The sequence below is a fragment of the Chanos chanos genome, chromosome 4 (genome assembly GCF_902362185.1).
Source record: "Chanos chanos chromosome 4, fChaCha1.1, whole genome shotgun sequence".
In the NCBI taxonomy this organism is placed as follows: Eukaryota; Metazoa; Chordata; class Actinopteri; order Gonorynchiformes; family Chanidae; genus Chanos; species Chanos chanos.
The window spans coordinates 6,560,091-6,585,064 of NC_044498.1; the positions used below are offsets into that span (position 1 = coordinate 6,560,091).

Consider the following 24,974-nt stretch of genomic DNA (forward strand, 5'->3'; position numbering starts at 1 on the left):
TCATATTAACAGTCCAGAACATTTGTTTTCATTGTTTTTTCCTTTTTTTTTTTTTTTTTTTACATCGTCCCTCGAGGCTGAGTTTCGACATCCGAAAGCGCAGTTACCCTAAGCCTACACAAAAGGCTAATTACAGGGAACTAAACAGAAACCTTTTACCGCAGAGACGTGGACTTGGACGGATCCAGAGACCACCTGAGCATGCCAGCGTATCCGTCAGCCAAAGTTGTTCGCACTGTTGTTGTTTACAAACAAGCTAGAACACAATGTTATCCCCCCCCCCCGTTGTTTTTTTGTTTTTTTGGGTTTTTTTAAAGGCGTCGTGTCCTTTGGCTGGCATTCTAGCATCTTTTAGTGGTGGATTTTACGAGCTGAGATGAGTCCTCATTTGGCTGCTTCCTGCATCCTTTTTTTTTCTTTTATTGTCAGAGTCTTTCCACAGTAAAACCGACAGGAACTCTTCCTCTTCCAATCAGCCCTCTCTCTTTCACTTCGGCTCTGGCAGTGTAGAAACCTGCTGAGCCTTCGCATGCAGCTTTCATTTGGCACTCCTTCCCTTGTTCACGAGAAAGACAGAGCCTGGACGTCCTTCTTAGGCCACGGACGTTACCCTCAAATCATTAAAAAAAAACGTTAGCACGGCTAACAAAACGCAAGCCCGTGGTTTGAGAGGGACTTCAAAGTGACTTGAAGTTATTTTAAGTTTTGTCACTTTTGTTCCTCGTCTTGGTTTTTGTTTTGTTTGTTTGTTTGTTTGTTTGTTTGTTAAGAGATCAGTCGCCTCAGATTTTTTTTTATTATCCTTACTTTTCTAGCATGTTTTACATATGCACAATGCAATATAACACAACTAACAGCCAAAAACGGTCAACACAAACTGAGATAAGAAATTCAAATGATTGCGTCTTTCTCTGTGGACTCTGATCTAAGCCTGGGGGTGAAATATCAAACATGCGTATTCCAAAATATCTTTTCTCGTCACCATAAACACACACCGAAATGTGATAAAGCAAGGCATAAATAAGCCAGACATTTTTTGCATTCGCTGCGTGTAGACTTGGGGACTGACGTTTCTGAACAGGACTGAACGTCTACCATGTGAATTAACTATTGGGATGATCCATTTCGTAGGCTCATCTGTGGATCTGGTTTTAATTTTCAGTCCAGTAAGATTTAAAAAACAAACAAAAAAAAAAATACAGGGGAAAAAAAAAAAAAAAGAAACAAACTTATGCGTTTTGTAGTCTTTTCTGTTGGTTCCACCCTGAGCCTGGAACCCAGCACTACAATGAGCCTTTGTTAAAAACCTGAAAAAAATCCAGCATTTCTTCTCTTCAGCTGACAAACAAAAAGAGAAAGAAAAAAAAAGAAAAAAGAAAGTGTATTTTTTTCAAGTTTTGCAAAAATGTGAATTAGACAACGCATTTACGTGCTTTTTAGTATTTATGGGTTATCAACTGCTCTGAACTTATTTAAAAAAAAAAAAAGAAATTGGAGAGGATTGTAGAAGTAAATTCTTTTTCATTATTTTCCTTTATAAGGAAATTTGACATATGACATGGATCTTCATCAATGGGAGGGTTTGTTTCTGTCATGTTCAATCGGCCTGACCTAAAAATAGAGAATTTCCATCATTAACCATAGTCGTTTCAGCCTAAATTTTTACTTCTATTTTTTTTCTTAATCTGTCCTTTGTTTTCCATTTGACTTTTGAGCCTTTATCTTTCTTTCCCATGTCATCTGTTTCTGCTACCAAAAGAACATTTAGTGCACTGCTGAGAATGACAGCAACAAAGAACTAAAGGAAAAGATCTCCAGTGCTCTCCTAAGATCAGCCAAAACTACTTCAGTCATGAACTCCTGAAACTAGCACACACACAGACACACACAAACACACACACATCGCTTCAGTTCTGGCCATCACAGACCCCATACGGAGCAAGAGAATGACAGATTCCCTCCCACTCAGTTGGACCACAAACCCCAGAATGCACTGTGTTAGTGGAGCACCAAAGCGTTCTGGTTTTGATCAGCTTCTCTCCAAGAGAGACACTCACAGCCTCAGGGTATAGAGAGAGATGTGTGTGTGTGTGTGTGTGTGTGTGTGTGTGTGTGTGTGTGTGTGTGTGTGTGTGTGTGTGTGCGTGTGCGTACCTCTGGTTGATGATGAATGGCATCTGCTGGATGTTCGGTGATATAATCTGTCTCGAGGGCTCAGGCTGTTATGGAGATATTTCACTTTGAAATCCCTTCAGAGACAGTGAAGCCACCACCACTAACCATTATGAGGTTTGTGGGGAGAGCAGCTCTCCAAAGCCACACAAGCACTTACATACAGTCTATATTCTACATAAGACGCACATCCCACACAGACACATCTACACACACACACACACACACATACACACACACACACGCACACTAAGGGTGCTTCTGCTTGATGACATCTTGAACTGCACATTTACATACATATACTCACATATTCCACAGATCTTTCCATAAAGAGTTCTACTTTGGTGAGTAATATGAAATACTTCATGTGCTTAGTTAGAATGCATAAGTAGTTTTGGTCTTAAAAGAGGTTGTGTGTGTGTGTGTGTGTGGGTGTGTGTGTGTTTTGTATGTGTGCGGAGGCGGTTCAGAACTGGAGGTGCCGTGTCTGCCTCAGGCACTGTGTTCTGTTCATCTCTCTTCTCTTTCTGTCAGACAGATGAGTGCAGGAGACATGTGCCTGTTGTCCATCACACACAGACACTGATGAGTTTACTCTGTCTCTCCACACAATTACTCTCACGTCTGTCCAAGTATGTGAGTACTTGCATAATTTATTGAGTGTGTGTGTGTGTGCGTGTGTGTGCGCGCGCGTGTGTGTGTCTGCGTATGTATGTGTGTGTATATCCGTGCATGCCAGCATGCGTAATCTGTCCATGGGTCTGTATGTGTGTGTGAATGTGTGTATATGTGCGTAAGTAAATGTGTGTGTGTGTGTGTGTGTGCATTAATGAGAGGGAACAGAGGTGGTCTGTCGCCGCTGACAACAGCAGAAGGCAAAGGGCAGAGTCTGACTCAGGAGACTCCCCAGGGGTCTTCAACACCAGGGTCTGCTTCCAATTTAAGCTTACATGATTGGCTTGGTCAGGTTTGGCTGGCTGTCACTGGATGATGGCAAGTCCACGCTCCCAGTAGGATACGCTCATAGGAGGGTTTTAGACTTGATTGGCACTGACTGCTGGGTGGTGGTGTGACAACACCTCATAAAACTGTCACAACAAAGCAGAGTGTTTCCCAGGGCTTGTCACTGCAGCAAAGCCACTACCAACAAAACTAAAATCTCGTTCTACATATAGATAATATACAGGAGCATTTACTTACGGAAACATTGCAGGAAAAAGCTGAGAAAAAATGACAGATCTTAGAAGCACAGAGTAACACTCGTAAGTGTTGTAGGACAGCAAAGAGATGACTGAATATTAAAAATCTTGGAATCACTGAGTGCTACCAGTCTCAGGACTTCTCCGTAATGAAGACATGATAAATTTAGATTACACTGACATCAGTATGGTCAATTTAACTTGACAAAAAATGTTTTTCTAGAAAAAAAACAAGTTACTTCAAGTAGAAACATGATGTTGTTTTTTTTTAATGATATTAATTCTTTTCTTTAATGTGAATAAACCTTCCCCCCAAAAAGGAGATTATGAATTAATGTATTCCTTTCCAATAAACTGAAGGTTAAAAACACCTTAAGTCAACCACAGCCCTCTTCCACTTTTCAAAGTGTAATATTAGGAGGGAAAAACGTTTAAATATTCACAGTACTGTCATGTAACCCTTCAGTGAATGACTCGCTGATTTAAAAATCATATTTTGATTTACAGATGCGGAACAAGACTTACAGATTCACAGATGTGGAACAGAATACAGCGTTCACATTTTGTAATGGTGAGCCACTGCAAGCCACTATAAATCACACATCTCTTAGCATTAACATATATCTTTGTTATACGCCGAACCAATCGTATTTCATCGCTTAAAAAGTTCTGTCGACGATCAAAAAACATTGCAAAAAAAAAAATGTCTTGTACACCACATCCAAAGACAATCAACATAAGACACAGTCCAGCATCTGTCTCTCATTAATGCTATACTATCCAAAAAGCTATCAGCAGTCATAAACATGGGATCGGAGGGGTAATAGCAAGGGACGGAACAATGAGTAGGGTTTGCCGTGAGATTAAGGTCTTCATCTCTGTCTGTTCTCTGCTACCAAAGACAAACAGTAAAAACCCAGACACACATGCCTTAAAAACTCCTGGGTGGCTTTTTCGTCGAACGCCACAGATAAGACAATTATTGCCCCCCCCCTCGCCCTCCAAGAAAAAGGCAATTTTCAGTTAGGTCTACAATTGCTGACATATGTTGAAAGATATCGTGGTTCTCGCACTGAATATCAATAAGATTACTGTGACGTGGGGATGCGTGAGGGTGCAAAGTGAAAAACAACAAAACAAGATAAATCAAACTGAACATCTAAGAAATGAAACGGAATTAAACGGGTGAGGAACAAGTACGGAAGGAGTAAGAGGGAGTTTGCTTTCGCGCGCACAAACGCCGAGCGCTCCCGAGGGCAGAGACGTTGCAGATGTTGCATCAATTCCCAGACCTTGTATTACGTGTACACGTTACGCGCAGAACAAAACTGACTACCATTGTCAACATGTCCTCCCAAGACCTCATCAAAATCAGTGCTCTTTGGGTATCAGACACATCTCTGATTCACCCAAGAAATTCAGGGCCTCGGAACACAGAGGGACGGAACGCTGCTGGATTTCATTAAAACGCATATTGAGTGCCCGCAATGCATGAGGTCGACAGTTAGACAGATCATCCTTTTTCTTTTGGGACATTTTTCAAGACAGAGTCAAGAGGAGAAAACACAACGGAAGCGCTCGTTTCACAACACATATGTGAACGCGTACCGTAACGAATTCCAAACAAAGGGCGGCGTAAGCATATATAGGTTCGTACATCCACGTGTCTGAATTGAACGCTGTTCTTTTGGGTGCGACGGTGCATTCGTGGGGTATGAAGAACAAGCCAGTGGAGGAATCCAGACTGGAGAGCTAATTCTGAACTGAGGAACATGGACCTACCAAAGATCATGGTAAAAAAAAACAAGTGTTTTCTCACCAAAAAAAAAAGGGAACAGTGAGATTTGTCTTTCATCTGTGGTGATTTCTTAGTGGGATGCTTTCACGTCACTGGATGGGGTTTGTATAAATACAGCAGGGCACCAGCTGAGAGCCATTAGACACAACACCAGCAGACCTAGGCTTCTTTCTGGCCAATCAGCTTAGCCGCATTTAGCTTAAGGACAGACAAAGACAAAATGTAAAACTTCTGCTTACCCCTGCCTCGCTTTCTTGTTCTCTTCTCTTTTAAATCACTCTTTGTAAACTGTTGCTTACTTAGCAGAGGGCGGAACCATCATCAGAGGTTTGTGTGAAGAGAAAATCTTAGTCTGACCCTAAGAGAACTACAGACTAAGGTCAGTTTATCACCACACTGTTAAAACAGAGGTGCTTTGAAATGCCCACAGAGTGACACATGAAGAAAAGAAGTATATTCCCAAAAAAGGTCATGGTTCTACAAAACAATGATGGAAAATATCTACCCACACTCAGTTAAGTGACTTTTAATTGTGCCAAACAATAACTAAATAATAACTGATGCGCCATGTTATTACAGGACAGCCAGGTTATAAAACTGACAAACTTACAAAACTAAAAAAAAAAAAAAAAAAAATCTTACAAAAGCTTTCTTCTTACAAAACTCCCAGAATGATAATGTTACGCCATCACAAAAATGTCACACCATTACAAAACCGTTTGGATGACACCCTACAAACAACATAATCTTTCCAAACTGCACATCTCAAGCTTTCATAACACCATTTCCCAGGATGCACTTCTGCATAGGTGTTCATTAGGTAACCATGACAACAGAGGCCCTCGGGGCAGTGTCTGGGTAACTGACAGACTCTGTGAGAAGCCTCTGTGATTCTGCCTTGACATTTTCATTAGGGCATTATCAAGGCTCACCCCTGCTCTAAAGGTCCCCTTATTTAACTCCCTAGAATGAATTTGCTTTCAAAGTAACTAGAGTCAGGCATTTTAGGTAAATAGGAGCATTGTGTGCTGTGGAAATGAAGTGGGCAGCCTGATGCAAAAACTGCTGTTTTACTAGCTTTAAAATAATATAATGATTCTGCAGGAGAAGCTTTGAGCTGAATTTGGGCAGAGGCCAAACAGTTGGGTCTGCTCTTAGCTTCACTGTGACAGGCTCTGAGAAGATATAATGCTCTATAAATCTGAAGTCAAGGCAGCGAAAACATTTTTCTTGGTTTTTGCCACTTCAATCTAAAGAAAAGAATCTCAGCATATGGATCTCATTTAATCTCTCAACTTTGGTCATTTTGATTCATAACCAAAACCAAATCTCACCTCATAACCAGGAGGCTTAAACATATAGAAATTCCATGATGTCACTCTGAACATGTACATCCATAATAAGCATGAACAAAAATGAGTGTAAAAGACAGACACTTTTTCATGTGTGTGAAGTTCTGAGCATGTACATCCATAATAAGCATGAATAAAAAGTTTTAAAGACACACTTTTTTAAGAGTGTGAAGGACACACACTTTTTCATGAATGTGAAGTTCTGAACAGAAGATTTGTTGATGCGTGTTAAACTTTTCTACAGATTGAAAAGAAAGTCTGTGGATTGAAGAAAGTCAGCACAAAACCTGTCGACCACACACACACACACACACACACACACACACACACACACACACCTCCTACAAATAGAATTGAGCACAACTCTCTCACTATCATTTTGCCCTGTTTGCAGCAGATCCCAGACCACTACAAAGATCAGGTTTGACCTAGAGGCCAACGTCTGCCCTCAACACTTGTCCTGACCAACCGCACAGCCCAAAGCTACACACACACACACACACACACACACAAACACACACACACACACACACACCAGACGCTGACATACCAACTGGGAGCTGAATGGCGTTTTTTTTTTTTTTTTTTTTTGCAGCCGCTCAGGAAATGTTTCAGCAGTATGAGGCTCCCCTGGGAGGATGGGAGGGAGAAAGAAAGAAAGAGAGAAAGAAAGAAAGAAAGAAAGAGAGAAAGAAAGAAAGAAAGAAAGAAAGAAAGAAAGAAAGAAAGAAAGAAAGACAGACAGACAGACAGACAGACAGACAGACAGACAGAAAGAAAGAAAGAAAGAAAGAAAGAGAGAAAGAAAGAAAGAAAGAAAGAAAGAAAGAGAGAAAGAAAGAAAGAAAGAAAGAAAGAAAGAAAGAAAGAAAGAAAGGAGAGGAAATGAAACCAAACGAAATGAAACAAAGCAGAAACTGAAAAAAATCTGTAAGAGAAAACTCAGTAAAAAGGACAGAATTGCACCTATGGTGAGCATTGAAAAATTAAATAGTAAATATATATGTGGCGCAGATAAGAGTCCTAAACCACTGACTCTTGACAGGCTCCCAAAGAAAGAAATCCTAAAGGAAGTAAAAACAAAAGAGGAACCAAAGGAAGAGTGAAGAGGTTGAGAATTGGAGTGAATGAGCGCGTGCGCTAATGCTATGTCCTGGGGCCACTTTGGCCGATTCCCTTCATTAACCTACATAAAACCCGAGGCAGCGTCCAGGAACGCTGAGGACATAAAGGAAACATGGTACATTTCTATTCTTATGAGTTAAATTAAAAAAAAAAAAGCCCTTACTCATGGTTTGATTGCAATTCGCATGCATGAGGAACAAGAAACTACTCTCTAAACAGACTAACATGAGATCATACCATAGCAAAGTACGGAAAACCTTGGAATTGGCCAGAAAGCTGTGCTTAATACAGACCAAATGGTTTTCCCAGACTGCCTAATATATGGGGAAAATTTTCTAATTAAAAAAAAAAAACTCTAATTGTATCCAAATTAAAAATAACCTCCTTTAATATCGCTCTAGACATTCATTTTGTTGTGTATTTGATTTTAATTTGCCCATAAATCTGCTGGTAGTAGGGAAATACCTACTCAGAGGCTGAATTATGGAGTAAGCAGGTTTCGGTTAAATGGTGTTTGGTTTACACTGTTTGCTGACGGAGGGTACTGAAAAGTTCTCCTGGTGATGTCACACTGTGATATAAAAAAATTTATTGCTGGATAATCACAGAAAGATTACAATAATTATGACTATAGTCACTCTGATTTTATTATCCTAACCTCAAAGGTTTGGTGACCACATTTGGGTTAAGCTCATTGGACAATAGGTCCGTCTGTCACGTGACATGACCACTCCCGCAATAGCTCCACATAAAACACAGACAAAGCCAATATAAGGAGACACCAATGGTTTTCGATCAGTCAGAACTCTTTTGCAGTGAGACTCTATTGTCTTTTCATGCTTTTGACTGGTACTTGCTTTTAGCAAACTTAGTGTCTGTAATTGATTCTCCTTTTACCCAGACAAGCTGTGTAAACCCTATACATTCCCATATTGATCTGCCGACTCATGTAAATGAATCGAACACAATTTTTCATCGCAAAGCCGTCAAAGCTGTTTCTCCAAGATCTCCGAAATCATGCTGTTTTTTTTTTTTTTCACCCAATTTTTCAGTTCATCTTAAGCTTTCTGGACAAGAAACAAGACAATAAATCAACCACAGCAACAATTAGAAAAACAAATTATACAAGAGAATTTATGTTTCCTAAACATGTACGGGTCAGAGTGCTGGGGTATGGAAGGTCACAGGTCAAATTCTTTTAGGGTCACGTTCAACAGTTCACCTACCACCCCATCCTCTCTCACTTAAATCAGTATGCTATCCAAAGTCAGGTAGCTGTAATTCCATGCACAATACCAAGGTCTCGCAAAGAGAGTGAACTGTCCACACAGCCAATTGGGAGAAGGTTGAACTATCCAAAGTTAATCAAGAGTGGTCTGAACACCTTCTAGAAATACGCAGCAGGAGACAACTAGCCCTGCACATACTCTGTTTCTCACATATTTATGGGGGAGAGAGGGAGAAAGAGAGGGAGGGAGAGAGAGACAGAGACAGAGAGAGTGAGAAAGAGACATAGAGAGAGAGAGAAAAAAAAAGTAGACCAAGGTGCAGCATTCTAGTCAAATCTTCCTCTTGATCTTTTCCATTAAGAGAACACGATAAGGGGTTTGGTCTAGGGTCTTCTAAATAGAGAACCAGCAATGGTTTCCCAACTACAGCATCGCCTCCACCTGAGACACAGCTGAGCAAGCCAGCCAATCACTATAAGCACTAAGATATCTGTGTCGATACCCATCACTTTACTGCGGCTAAATCAACTAAAACTGGCATTAATTCATTCATTCATTCATTCATTCATTTTCTAAACTACTTGTCCTAATTAGGGTTGCGGGGGGTGCTGGAGCCTATTCCAGCGCTCACTGGGCAAAGGTCGGGGAAACACCCTGGACAGGTCACCAGTCCATCGCAGGGCAGACACACAAAAAAACACATTCACACACACATTCACACCTAGGGGCAATTTAGTATGTCCAATTCGCCTGACCTGCATGTCTTTGGTCTGTGGGAGGAAACCAGAGCTCTCAGAGGAAACCCAGCAGACTGGCATTAATACAAAGATAAAAACCTATGTACGCAAACTGACTGGAATCAGTCTGACAACTAGGGTCAGATTAACTACCATCACGTGTATATTTTAACATGATTTGAAAGAACCAACTCAATAATAAGATGAATATGTTAAACGGTATCCAAATACCACTGACAGGCCATGTGACTTCACTTGTATGAGATGAATAATGTCGTTACGCATTCTTTAAAAGATTCGCTAAATTAAGACTCTAATTTATTATCATACTAAATGTCTGTGAATGATTACCCATGTTTGATCATCTGCTAAACTCTGCAAATCACAAACAGGTGGAATTTTTTCTGTCATCTCTCCATTTTTTTTTTTTTCTATAACTCCCTCATTTCCCCAGGTTCAGAAGTCAGCTCAGGTTCCCACAGGCTGTGTTCTCATAAAACACATGCCAGTCATGAAAGCTCACAGAAAAATCCCTTTATCCAATCAAAACAAAAACTCCTGCTTTTATCCAATCAAAACAGACAAAAGCAACCGGTGGCCAAACGGACGCTCGTGATCAATATGGAATCCAGCAAACTCTGGCAGGTCCGGGGAAAATGAGGACATTTCTGTTTCTGATGAGAGCAAACTGGATTTTTCAGTTGAAAGCCACGGCAAAGTGAAACGACCGTGAACGCGGCTTGTCACACACAACTAGATAAATAAACCGTAAATATTCCTCCAGGTGTGTATTTGCTGTGGAAACGACAGATGCTCTGTGTACAACGCGTAATGATGAAATTCTCAGAGACAAAGATAAAGGCATAACGCTGGGCAAAAACTGTCCCCAAGACCTTCTAGACTTTTCCAAATGGTTACCTGTGCAACACCTGAGGTATGCAAACCAACGCACGTTCCCCTCTTTAAATTAGAGGCCCCTTTTGTTAATATTCCTGCATGGCATTACAGAGATCAGACAAGAGAATTACACTATGCTGTGACACACTCCTAAGTCCCACTTAACTCACCTTAAACACCCCCCTCACCCCTCACCCCTCACCGCCCAACCACAACCTCCAACCTTCCCAACCCCAGAAATTCCTGACTAATGGCATCATTACTGACTCTCTTCATGACATTTCCAAGACCCTTGTAATCTTGCATGGGTGGAGCATTCTAAAACGAATATTACCACTCCAAGAGAAGACAAGGATGAAAAAAGAGCACTCACACACACATACACACACACACACACACACACACTCACACACACACACACTCACACACACACAATAAGAGACTGTTAGGAAAGGAAAGGAGGAAGCTTTTGAGTGTATTGCAGCTTAAAAGCATCTCTCGGCCGTCTCATTCCTAAGCTCAATCGTACAGTTCTTGGTTGTCTAACTACAGGGAAGAGCGGTAAAGAACCTATCAGCGCGGGCTGACTGAAGACCCAGGGAGGGGAGGGTTAATGAGGAATGGACATTTGAAGATGGTTGAGATGAAAAAGAAGGGGCGAATGACACAGATAAGTGAAAACATTGTTGAGGTGCTGAGTGTTCAAAGTGTCACCACACAAAAGCTTCTTCTACACAAATCGGGCCAAAGCTCAGTAACTGAGTGATGCAACGGAATAGCCAGCTGGTGAAATCCTGACCAAGATTTGACATCTAGTCTGGAGAGAGAGAGAGAGAGAGAGAGAGAGAGAGAGAGAGAGAGAGAGAAGACAGACCGAGACACAATCTTACCACTCACTCAAATCTCCTTTTCCTCCCTTTCCATGAGGAAAACACACCATTTGATCCCACACTGTGGATTAAAGAGTCAGAACTGACCTCCCAGCCAATGACACACACTTTGCCTTCCTCACGGTACTGGGACATTGGACACAGCTGGTCACAGTTGCCCCGAGGAAACTAACCAGTCGCCATCAACTGTGTGGCTAGCCTTCACCCTATCTTCACCTTTTGTCCTTAACTGAAACCTAGCCAGAGGACCTTCACAGGATAATGGTCAGGACAACACTTCATATGAATTGCATAATGTTTCATTTCTATGCGCCCCTCTAAACCACAGCAGCGCTCACCTCACACATTCATAAAAGGGAGGCGCAGATACTGAAGTCTCTCCCACCTAAAGAAAGGGAGGAGAAAGAGAGGCAAGTACGTGGGAGTACGACAAGGAGGCTGGGAGACTAGGAGAAGATTAGAGCAAAGATCTAGGTGGTGTGTAGTGGCGGAGGAGCCCTTAGGAGATGGGGAACCAGCCCATGGAGTGCCTGAAAATGTGGAGGAGGATCTTGAAGCTGTTAATGGGATGGGATGTAGAGAGTCAATAAAAGTCATGGAGGACAGGCGTCGTATGTTCACGTGAGCAATTTCTTTAGTTAAGCCTCCTCTGGCTAGTCCTGCTATATTGTGTGTGTGGTGCGGAGAGAGAGAGAGAGACGGAGAGAGAGAGCAGACCAAGGCAGAATGTTACCAGTCAAATCTCCTTTTCCTCCCTTTCCATGAGGCAGATGGGACCAGCAGCATAGTCTCTTGACTTGTCTGACCACCATGCACACCAATAAACACACACACACACACACACACACACACACACACACATACACACATACTCACTCATCCACACACAAAACACACAGAGGCAAAGTGACTATGCTAAAAAGAGGCCACATTTACAAGCCCCAGGTATACGTGTGTGTGCGTGCGTGTGTGTGTGTGTGTGTGTGTGTGTGTGTGTGTGTGTGTGTGTGTGTGTGTGTGTGCGTGCGTGCCTGTGTGTGCGTGTGTGTGTGTGTGCTTGACATCGACAAATTCTGAGGAACACAGTATTGTGGTAAACAGTCTTTAAAAATTTGCAGGACATCTGAAACTCATTGGAGCCTTCTCTTGTTGTTACACACTCCCACACTCTCAACACCACCCAATTTCCACTTCCAGGTCAGAAGGTAAGGGCTTCCTTCTTTAACTCTGAGATGGTCTCAGGGAGTCAGTCACTCAAGTCACAGAATATGGTTGACTTCAGTGGCTTAAAATGGACAAGACCACCTTTTTAAGTGAGGGTAGCTGACACATTCGTAAGCTGCTTCTAACCAATCAATGGATGCCACAACCAGTTGGCAGACACACCAACACATCTTTTTGGTGAAGCAGCTGAAGCAGCTGTTTTGTCCCAACAACAGATTTAAGGGTCTGTGTAGGGGTCCGTCAGACCACTTGTGTTCGGGACTTCCATTGTGACTCACATGTTGTTGCCAAAATTTTTTGTAGTGGAGGGGACAGTAAACAAAGGGACAAAAAAAGACAGATTGGGTTTGGGAGAGGAGGGGCATAGGACAGGGGGGAATTCAGAGTCAGAGAGTATCAAATTGGCCCCCTGTTTCAGAGGACAGCCCCTGAATATTCAGGATTGTTGTCATCTCTATAATACCAAATGTTTCCAGACAGGCTACTGAAATACTGAGGAAGTAGAAAAATTCAGCATCTGATCGCATGAAATTAGCTGTGGGACAAAGCACTTGAAAGAAAAGCCCAATGAAAAGCATAGACTTCCAGTATGGAAGCAGTGCCCTTACACTGTTTATTTAAAAAATAAAACGCGTCTCCTTCTCCACCTCTTTCTTTCCTTTTTCTATCTCACCCACTCCCCCCCTCGTTCTTTTTGTCTCTTTAAATCCTCTCTCTCTCTCTGTCTCTCTCACTCTCTCTCCATGAGTGTTTCCTTAAAGTTCCTCCAACACACTCGAGACCCCCGTTGAGACACACACACACACACACACACACACACACACACACACACACAAACACACATACACAAACACAAACACATTCATCCCTGCACATTTTCCCAAACCCCCTTCTAAAACCCCTATATTTCCTCTGTTTGCTGGGTCAGATTGCTAAGTAAATACAGCCGGGATCAAGCCTCTGGTTCAAAGCCAGCCAAATCAAACAGGCCACATTTCCTTATCACTGCATGGAATGGGAAGAGGACAGAAGAAAAAAAGAAAAAAAAAACGAATACAGATCTATCAGTACCAGACTGACCACAACCAGTGCAAAAACCCTGTCACTCATTTCTGGGTTAAGGTCTGACGGGGCGATCTGTCAAAAAGAAGACACTTGTTTCTTTGATGGGTGGGACGCACAGATTAACCCCTGAAGGCTAAAACTTTGTTTTAGTTCTTCAAGTCATCCTCATATTGAAATATGTATGAAAGATGTCCCTTTGAAGACATTTTAGCTGCTACTGTCTCAGCACGGAGACCCAGGTCTCTGCTCTTGGATCCTCTGAATGGATCTGGGGCAGGAGTTCCTGAAGTGTAAAGTTCTTGGGGAAAGTTTGTTGTCACACTCCAGAGAGCTCCATGGGACATCCCTCCAAATCATTTCCGAACAATTCAAGAGTTGAAAGATTTTAGTGAGTGCACAGACTAATAAAATTAATCATTTCTGAATATTTGTATATATAACGCATACCACACTTGAAAACATTTCTTTTTCTTGGCAAGGAGCGCCATGCCTGGGGTTTTGATTGAAACGATATACAAAAATTCTTAAAGAATCTGACCGCGTGGTTTGGAGCATATCTATGAGCACACATCTGGAATACTGATTTCAAACACTTTGAGAAGAGCCAGGCATTCTCTCTCTCGGAGGATCACCCTTTCTCTTTTGTGTTGCAAATCTCTCGGTTTAGTTACAGTGGACGACGTTTTGAAACGATAACCAGATACAGTGAACGCATCTTGAAAGAAATTCCTGAGCGCCCCGAGGACCGGCTGGAAAATCTATTTGGCGCGCGCCGTTTAGAAACAAACCGTGGGTCAGATTCAGGTTCGGAATGAGGGGTGGCTAACCTAGTCATTTAGTCTCTTTTTTTTTTAAATCTCTTTCTGTCTTTGTATCTGTCAAACCTCAGGGTGCTCGAGGGCTCTCTTCTGTCTCTGTTTACGCGACGTTCTTATTGACAAAGCGGTTCTTTCCCGACACCTCCGTCTCTCACTTTGTGCCTTGTACACATATTCTTGACAGGAGACTTTGTTTAGGTTAGGGGGGTTGACGAGTGAACTTGTCCCTCTATTCACAGTCGATAATTACAGACCAGAACGCATCCATCTTCTCTGCGTTTTGCCAAATAACAGCTCGTCTAAATGCTCATCTCCAAAGCCCCTAACAAAAATGTGCAACTTTGTGGAAAAAAGTAGTTCAGGTCAAGAAAGAGTGGGTCTAAGGTTACCCATAAATAACATCAGCGCGTTCTGAGTTAAATGCAGGACAAAGTTGGACGAGAAAATATAATGTTGGACAAGACTTATTTTCCTAAAAATTATCGTGTGATCGCTAAATTATTTTCCTACCATCTGTGTTGTAGCACAAGGAAACAGTATGATAGTGTCAAAATATTTTGTTCTTTGAATTTTTGTATTCCCTGTCGTAGAACATATCTTTCCATTCGGATAATAGGGACAATATGAGACCAACGGGGCTATAGACACATATTAGTCGGGACCCTGGTATGACAGGTTACCTAGCGCTTGTTTTCACGATCGTTAAGCTTAGAAAGGCGGAATGATAATGACAGTGAATTCACAGCAGAACATCTGGGCGCTACAGACAATGCTTTGATACCGCCTGTAGGTGTGAGGTGCCTCTGCATTCAAAACCTGCTGCTCTCAGCAAACTATTAGATTTGTCACGTTTCTGGCGACAAGGAGCTTTTGTTCTAGTGCTTATTCGTTCTTGCTTTTCGATTAGGCAATGCACGCGGTTCATTAGTTATAACAACGTTATTTTCAGCGTTAGAACAATGCACATACGACACAAAACTCAGGGAGAATGCAGATATTTGACAACTCAAATACTGTTTGAATGAAGGCTTACCTGTTACCTGCTATTGGTAGTGCAGTTCAGCATTAAATAAGGTAATTGAACATTTCAGGAAAGAAGTGCGTTCAAACGTAAAACAAACAACAGAAAACATATCTGCAACTAAGCATGGAAAAAACGGCAACTTTGCCTAGGAACATATACCATATAACCTCAGCTCATTTGTAAATGTATATAAATGTCTGCATAAAATAAGTACAGTGATTCAGTGATAGTGTTGTTTGAAAACAGTATTTGCAAAATTGATGTCACTCAGGTCACAGCCCTTTGCTTTGTCTGGGAGACTCTTTTCGTTGGCTGATCCACTGAAATGATTCCCTACCTGGATCATGGAATGGGACCAGGGCAAAATTGTACAGGGGCCTCTTGGGTCGACTCAAAGACGTCTCTAAGATCTTCGATGCGCCTTCTATCACTTGCACCAGATCGTCGTACATGGAACCGGTGACATCAAAGACAAACGCTAAAGTAGACGCTCCTTCAGGGATCTGTTCGCTTTTTCCATCTCCGCTCTTTTCCTGAGCGGCAGAAAGAACTGTACACAGCAATATCTGCAAAAGCAACAGAGGAAAACGTCTGCAGTCCATTTTGAGTTCACGTTCTCTCTCAGACTCACTGTAAAACAACTTCAGCGGCGGTGTCGAGGAATTTGGCAATACATTTGGTTCAAAATAGAGGCCAGAACCAGACCATAAAAGAAACTTGTAGCCGATTCCAACCAGACCGACAAGGGAAGAAAAGAAAAAAGACAGAAAGAAATTCTTCCCAATTTGTGCCGAAGATGCTTGTTTTGCTCTTGAGGTGACGACTCTGTGTCTGTGACCTCTCTCTCTCTCTCTCTCTGCCTAGAAAGACGTATGGGCAAGTCTGTCCTCCTTCGAAGTTCTGAGAGCACTGCTGCCTTAAAAACACTCGGCCAAGATTGACTACCCCTCACGAGACACGAGACAAGCGCTGAAGGCAAATTGATTCCTTGCTTAGATCAGCTGCACTCTGATTGGACAACAACGATACATAGAAATACAACTAGACACATAGCTTCATAAAAATAAGTCAGTCATTGCATATCGGTTAAGCATATATTACAATGAAAAAGTATTTCACAGACTCAGACGTTTTTAAGAAATGTGTGAAATGTACTCAGGGCAAATTAAAAATTGCACGCATTTTACAGATATCGATTTTAATTATAGTCCGTGCAGCTGATACAATCTGAAAGAATATACTTTTATGTTAAGTAATGGGCGCGCTCAATCTTAGAAATTTGTCATCGAAAATGTAGCTTATAGGATGCAGGTTTGAACAAGCGATCGCATACAGTGGACGAGGGAAACTGGCTCAGCTTTACGTTCTTTTAAAATGTATGTCACTGAACTGAAAAAAGTTCAGTCGTATTTTTCACGCAGTGACCAGTCTTCTCTCTGTCACTCCCACAGCACCATCTGACGAGACAAAAAGAAAGTACACACTTCCTCCATTAATTTATGGCCTTTAGCGGTACAGGGCATCAAGGCAAGATCTCCAGCCATAACATAACTACGCGCATTGCCTTAAGTTCTACATTCTTGGCAAGTTGCAACACTAAGAACCTCTTACGCTAGAGTCGAGCGAACATTAAGATTTACCTGCGGTATCCGAATAACATGTGCACAGTTTTCTTTTTTTACACAGATCAAGTAAGGGACACTCGATTTCCCTCGGTAAAGGGATGATGAAAAGGATCCCTAAGTAGAGCCTCGACACAAGCATAGTATGAATGGGACGATGCGCAACTGACTGGACTCCTGTTAAATCAAAACGTATGTGCAGTGATTTAATAGCAAAATCTCAAATCTGTCGGTAACAAACTTCTCTAAGAATCAAGTGACGTGTGATAGACGGTCGAGGATCCCGTATAGCCTATAATCCAGCTCCCTTTCGTCATTTTCTAAATATACTGTTCTCCCTGCAAATATCTCTTTTTTTCTGTTTTCCAGAGAAAACTACTCTCTTCACAAACACCTGAAGATAATCAAGCTTGACTCTCCGACCAACTTTTATCCAAGGTAGTTGGATTGCCTACCGTTTACGGCTCGGATTGTGTTGTATTTTCCCCCTCAATTTTAGGTCAGTTAAAATGTTTCGAAGAACATGATGTATTCGAAAATATCCCTCATTAAAGGAACATGTTAGGTCTGAAAATGCCTGAGTGATTATTGTGCGGGGGGAGAAATCCCACTGTTGGAAAAACAGTAACGACCTTTTTCAAGAAACTTTGCTTCAAGATACTTTTTTTTATCCCCTAAATCACTTTGTTTCATTCTAGGACCATTAAATGATTATATCAGTCTTTGCTTTCGACTTTCATACTCCTAGGGGATCTGACATTTTTCCTCATTAAAAACGAGGATCAAATTTCCTGTGGACAGCGTCCAGTAGCCCAGGCCTAATCCAGCCCTAATTAAAATGACCTCCGCGTTAAAGGCAGTTCAAAAAGGCAGTTCAAAGCAGAATTCCTGGCGGATTACATACATCTTATACGAATGACTCTTTCTTCCATCTGTCACCACAGGTGAGAGGGCTGACCTGTGCTACGCTGTATTTGTACTCCATTTGTAAAACACTGTCATCCGAAAGATAAACTATTCCGTCTAAACCAAGACTATGATGACATTGTGTCACAGGTTCTTTACAGGTTCCTATTTTTCAAACATTTCCCAGCAGAACGAAATCAAGCTTTGAGACACCTGAAACCTTACCGAGAGCGCTTTGTTGGAACCGTAAGCTTTTACGTCAGAGGTCACACGCCTCTGGAGCAATTCTGACGACTTGTTAAGGGAACATCGGAGTTGGGTTTCGTGCCTAAGTCCTCTCAGTTACTTATCCGCCTTTCGTACAATCACGCTTTTACCGTGCCGACTGCACTAAATAAATGAACAATTTAATTTCGTTAAAAAAAGGATGCTTAGTATCGGGACTATCATGTAGCACAAGATATGGACGCAAGTGGGAAGTCCAGAGCACCGTGTTCATGCTTGAATATGTCCACTAGATGGCAGCATGTCGCTATGCGTCGATGTGAGGAGCGTTCGTTTCTAGAAGAACTCCAAGTCAAAATCTAGGAAAATGGAATTGTAGGAGCATTATGCAGTTGTCGGTGTTACTTAGTTTATTGTGAAATGACAACTTTCATTTTCTTCAACAAGCATGAGCACAACAAAACGAAAGAATGGACAGGCAACAAATACTGCATGTGCAAGTTCTCCTGAGATGCTGAGATGACAGCAGGGAGAGGATAGATCCGTTTAAATAAGAACCCAGAGTACACTTCTCAGAACGATTCAAATGAGAAGTGGACAAACTTTGCAATGCAAACAATGGGTAACAGAGAGAGGGAGAGAGAGAGAGAGAGAGAACGACAGACTGCACAACTTCAGCAGTTTTACAGAGGATAAAATAATAGCCAGAGAAAACTTGAAAAAAAAACAAAAAACAAACCCAAAACATAAAAACTCAACACTCCCAATAAAAAGACTAAGTTTTATTCAGTTCAGTCCTGTGTGTTGTACAGCTCTGTGTTGACACAGGTGACTCTTCCTGTCAGCGTTGGCCAGAGGTGATAGACTGATAAAGCAGCACAGAGAAACAGACTGACTGTTTACATTGTACATTCCCAACAACCTGCTGGAAATACTGGGTCTGAACTCAAAAGCCCCAAGTGGTTCCCATAAGAGTATTCTCACAGAAAGCAGGTCAGAGGTACACAGAGTGCTTCCAAACAATGATCTGAGATCAGGCCTAATCAGTATGGAGAACCACACAAGTTGATCTGAAACCTATGTATGGGTCTTACTTTTGGCCAGAACTCACTTACCATGATTCACTGTGTGGACTCAGGTGACATCTATCCTCACTTAACCTTTTCTCAGAGTTTTATACGGCCAAAAACACTAAACTCTTACTGTGCCGTGACCCTGTCTCCATGGAGTCCTGAGAACTGAGCCAGATACAGGGCTTAAAGGGGCCAAAATCCACAGTCTCAGTAAACTGATCTGAGAACAGATAAGACACAATGTCAGGTTTCACTGAACAAGATCAAGGCAGATCCAAGATCCGAGATCACGTTAAAATACCTGTGAGATATTTAACGATTTTTTTTTAAAGCAGAATAAATTGCGTTGAAAAGATTGGTTTGTAAGTGTCTTTTACTTAAATAAACACCTGTAAATACATATAAAGCCTGTATTGATGAAAAAGGACACATTTCAAGCATCTTTAACTCATGTCTTTTAAGTCACTTAACTCAGTGTGTGTGTGTGTGTGTGTGTGTGTGTGCGCGCGTGTGTGTGTGTATGTGTGTGTGTGTACTTGTACAGCTATCCTTATGAGGACCAGTTTGAGCTTTAGACCTTACGAGTGAGGACATTTTGGTAGAGTGAGGACATTTTGGCTGGTCCTCACTTCTTTAAACAGCTGTTTGAGGGTTAAGACTTGGTTTTAGGGTTCAGGTTAGAATTAGGTTTAGGTTAGGGTTAGGGTAAGGGTTGGGGTTAGGTATTTAGTTGTGATGGTTGAGGTTAGGGTAAGGGGCCAGGGAATGCATTATGTCAGTGAGTGTCCTCACAAAGATAGAAGTACAAATGTGTGTGTGCGTGTGTGTGTCTGTGTGTGTTAAAGAAAAAGACTAAACAACAGGTTAAATGGGAATAACATTGTTTTTATAGTTACATTAATGATCATTCCAAAACATGGCTCCAGAAAAGAGATGTTCACATCAGTTAGTTAATCACAAAAATGGAATAGGTATTCCCACTGTAATGTCTTCAGATGCGCTGTTGTCCAGGGCTAGTTTATTCTCTGTCGTGTTTGTTATTACAGGTTTGTCATGGAGACAAAACTCGCCATTGTGAGTGTTAGGAAATTTGGGTTATGAAGGCAGAAAGCCAGATTTAGGGGTTTTAGAGTGCAGTGCCAATTTTAGCCGCCAAAGTCTTCCAACCTCCGGCTTATGTAACACTCCTCCTGTCCCAGTAAAACTAACCATAAGGCTGTAGTCCAGTCATAAGAGCCAAACATATCATTTCATATTTCAAACTGTTATAACTACCTCTCTGGCAAATCCAAAAAGCCAGAGCCTTAAGCCCATCTAATATGACCTGTATGTTTGACCTTTACAGGTTCTTTCTTCATTTTCCCAGATACACACACACACACACACACACACACACACACACACACACAAACAGCCACTCCGTTTGACTTGTTAAATTCTGATAGCTACACAAAAGATGTATGTTTATAGCTATATTTTTCGTCTTTTCAAGAGATATTATGGATAAATATTGTTAGATGTTCTGTCAGATCAGTAACCACAGCCTATCTGAAAGGACTATGTGGTACGGAACTGACAACTTCAATGAAACATGAGAAATACAACCTTCATGTTTACCGGGGCATGTACATGTGTAGCCCAGAGCTGCTGCTGGTTTAGTTTGGATTGGACTGCATGAGGGAAGGTCTCGTTGCCGCGGCAGTGAGACTGTGAAAATTGTCATTGTCATTGTGACGGCGTATTGACATCAGCATCACGGGATATGTGCTCATGTACTGAAAAACAAAAGACACATGAACCCCCCCCCCCCACCCCCCCCCCCCCCTGTTTATCTGCACATCCCACCCAAACAGAACAGTAATACCGCTCCTCAGTCCTGCGTCACTCAATAGCGCTAATACCTCCGGGGATTATAGCACATCTAATCTGTGTAGAGAGACCCTTTGTGGTTAACACCACTCATCAGTCCAGTCCAGTACACATGTGAGCACAGCCCACACACACACACACACACACACACACACACATACATACATCAATACACACATATACAAACTAAAAAACATATTGCCATTACATGCACACACACGCGCACACACACACACACACACACACACACACACACACACACACACACACACACAGACACACAGACACACACATAAAGAAACACATTGCCATCACACTGATTTGCACCTTATGCATACAAAGACATTCACTTTACACAAAAAATAAACATACACAAAAAATAAACTGTACCTACCAAAAGAACACATACACACAAAATGAGTTCTTTTGTTTACCATGTTGGCTTTATTATTAAGTGAGAAAGAGTGAGAGAGGCACACACACACACACACACACGGTATACTACCACTCTAATGAGGTGTGTTGGAATGTTGTCCAGTTGCCATCTGAATGGTAACCAGGAACAAAACAAAAAAAAAAAACCCTATCTCCCCTGTTTTTTGTTTTTTCTTTTCTTTTCTCTGCTCGCCTCGTTCTGTGTCGTCTGCACATTTTTCCCTCTCGGTAATGCCATGCCAGTAAATGAAAGGGGAACAATGTGTTTTGTTTTGATTGTGAGAGAGAGAGGGACAGAGAGAGAGAGAGAGAGAGAGGCAGGGAGAGAGACAGAGAGAAAAAGGAGAGAGCGAGAGAGAGAGAGAGAGAGACAGAGAGAGAGAGAGAGAGAGAGAGAGAGAGAGGCAGAGCTGAGCGGCAGTTACAAAGCAGCCTGAGATTTTTCACAAAGTGACTCACTGAAAAATGACCAAAAATCACCCTCACATTACGGTTAACAGACTCCCACTAAAACAACAGCAGGCCTTGTTCATTCGATAAAGAGTATTTAAGACAGAACCAGTCTAGCGTTAAGGTCAACGGCGCAACAACGGACAAAAGAGGGAGATTACAGTCTGGATAAAACAACAAAAAAAAAAACAAGTGGTCAATGCTAAAGTCAGTTAGCATGATGCTAAAACTGCCAAACCAGTGAGGAGGAGCATGGCGGTTGGTGGTTAGGAGAGGTATTCGAGTGTGGAAATATCTTGTTTACATATTGGATTTTTTTTTCCATTTTAACCAAACTCTTTTTACAAGCGTTTTTAAACGAGCCTGACCTGATTCGTCAGCCCTGAGCGGCGAGGACGGGCTAAAGTGTTCAGCCGCGGATAATGAGCAGGAGCTGTAAAGTCAAAACAGTCACTATATAGAGGCTTGGGATTCATGGAAAATAATGTGACCAGTAAATGCACAAAAAGCATCCAGAGCATTAATCCATGGAGCTCTTGGCACAGACGCACAGTACAAAAGCCCTGTTGTTCGTATGCTAGCAGGGAATGACTGTAATGTTACTGTAACTCAGTCTGTCTGAGGGGAAACTGGGTCAGAAAGAAGCATGCATCCCCCCACACTCCACACTTCTACTGCCACTGGGTTTAACCGCAGTCTACAAACACGTCTGCTACATAACATCACCACATACACACGCACTCACACACATACGCACACACACACTGACGCACATATACTCACTAACATGTACACGTGCATACACACACACACACACACACACACACAGACAGATAGAAAGACAGATAGAAAGACAGATAGATAGATAGATAGATAGATAGATAGATAGATAGATAGATAGATAGATAGATAGATAGATAGATAGATAGATAGATTAAAAAAAAATCCACTAATTTAACCATGTCCATACTATGACAGCTTTCACCTCTGGGGGGAGCAGGGAGGGGGGAGGGGGGGGGCAGGTAATGTTTCATAACTTGAAAAATATGTGGGGCAGAAAATTCTATATCCACCAAAGCGTGATGTATGGAGCGTCGAGGTAGCGCTGAGAGAAATGGGTATTCATTATTACTGAAGTCTGTGGAAGTGAACATTTCTCCTTGACAGATAATATGTTTCAGAAATATATCTCATTCTCTGTTTAGAAGCACACTGGAATCACACCTCAGAAACACTGAATAATTGAATTAAATCAAAATCCAGCTGGGCTATCGCACGTCACCATCGCCGCAAAATCAGAGCTGGCTCAGAATGGTGCGACTCTGAAAAGCAAAAAAACAGGGAGGGACTTCCCCCCCCCCAAATCTGTGACACTACTGGATGTTAGATCCAGTGGAGCCAAGGTCCAGGTGCTGTCTCAACTTCCCTCTAGGTCAAAGGACGCCTGCGCCCATGTTCCCGTATCTCTGACTGAATACAGCAGCGCTATGAACGTGGGAATGACCTTCAGTGACCCAGATGCAGAAAACAACACGTGTTCTTCAAATTCCAATCTCACATCACGTCTGAGGAGGGAAAAAGAAAAACTAAAGGGAGAAAATACTGAAAAGAAACAAACATTCATTCATATCCTGGGAAAGTAACTCTCTCACTGGCCCCCACTTCTCTGTCTTTCACTCACTCCCTCACTTTCTCTCCCCCCCTCCCCCATACCCCCCCCCCATCTGCGTGTGTGTGTGTGCGTACGTGCGTGCGCATGTGTTTGTGTGTGTGCATGTGTTTGTGTGTGTAAATACTGTACTATGTACTCTTGACATTTCAACAAATTTTAATTTCTTGTTTAGCAAGTTTTCCTCTTCCTGTTGTTTGCTGCAGGAACCGGAAAAAAAAGGTGTAGAACTGTTTGCTAAATAACTGTCAACTGACAGACCTTGACAAAGACGGGAATGTTAGACCTCGAAGAAAATGAGAAATATGAGTCAGGACTTGTGCCTCCAGTTCATTACTGACACACGTCCCAGGATACATTCCGTTTAACCGCAGTCTGTCTCCCTTGTTTTTTTTTTCTGCAATATCTCAGAAAGGGGGTGATATGATATCCAAACAAGGCAAGAAACTTCCTCAGAATTTCTAAATCAAATCAGTTCTACCGAAGCGCCCACGCACTCGGGCACTTCTGTAGAAGTTTCATCAAAATCTAATCGAACACGTCTGAATCGAATATTCCGAGGAAATTCATGAAAGGACCCAGGTGAGTTTATCTAAGGCTTGAACAACAGCCTGTGGGTTTTGAGGCCATTCAGGGGGATAGAACGATGCCCTAATCCAGGAATTCTGAGTTGAGAGGAGGAGTCGGGACGTGAAAAACTGCCAGCCATCTCAAAACTCATTTAACAAACAGAATGGTCTGTTAAACAGATGGAACAGAAGATCACACAACAGGGTTTTATTTACGAGTAATTTTTTTTAAGTTAAATCTTGAACATTATGAGCTCAATAAGATAACTGGTATCGCACAAAGATTTAAATCTAATGTTTATCTATACGTCTGTGTGCATTTCTTAGAGTGGAGCATCAATCATATCAGTGTAATAATATCAGCAATCATTGTAATTAGAGTCTGAGCTATTTTGATGAAGTATCTTTTTCATGTGTCCATAAGCATGCTGTGTTCATACTTCCATATACGCACTGATTTAATGCCTTGATTTACATTGACTTGTGTTCACTTTGACGTACAGTATGTTGTCACACGGAATGACGTTCTTACATAATAAACTTCCATGCTCTGAACTCTGTGCTGAATTACACCCTGTTCCATACACTGAGTCTTGTGAGTACATACTGTGGTGAAGCATTAGACG

At 41.9% G+C, this 24,974-nt stretch overlaps 1 protein-coding gene across 1 annotated transcript in view; it reads right to left on the bottom strand.

The window, feature by feature from the left end:
• Window positions 1-16,132, bottom strand: part of hmcn1 (hemicentin 1) — a 96,568-nt gene extending 80,436 nt beyond the window's left edge. Inside the window, exon 1 of the mRNA XM_030770868.1 lies at window positions 15,868-16,132. Coding sequence (XP_030626728.1) covers window positions 15,868-16,132 — 265 coding nt within the window. The remainder of the gene's footprint in view (window positions 1-15,867) is intronic.
• Between the last annotated feature and the right edge of the window lie 8,842 nt (window positions 16,133-24,974).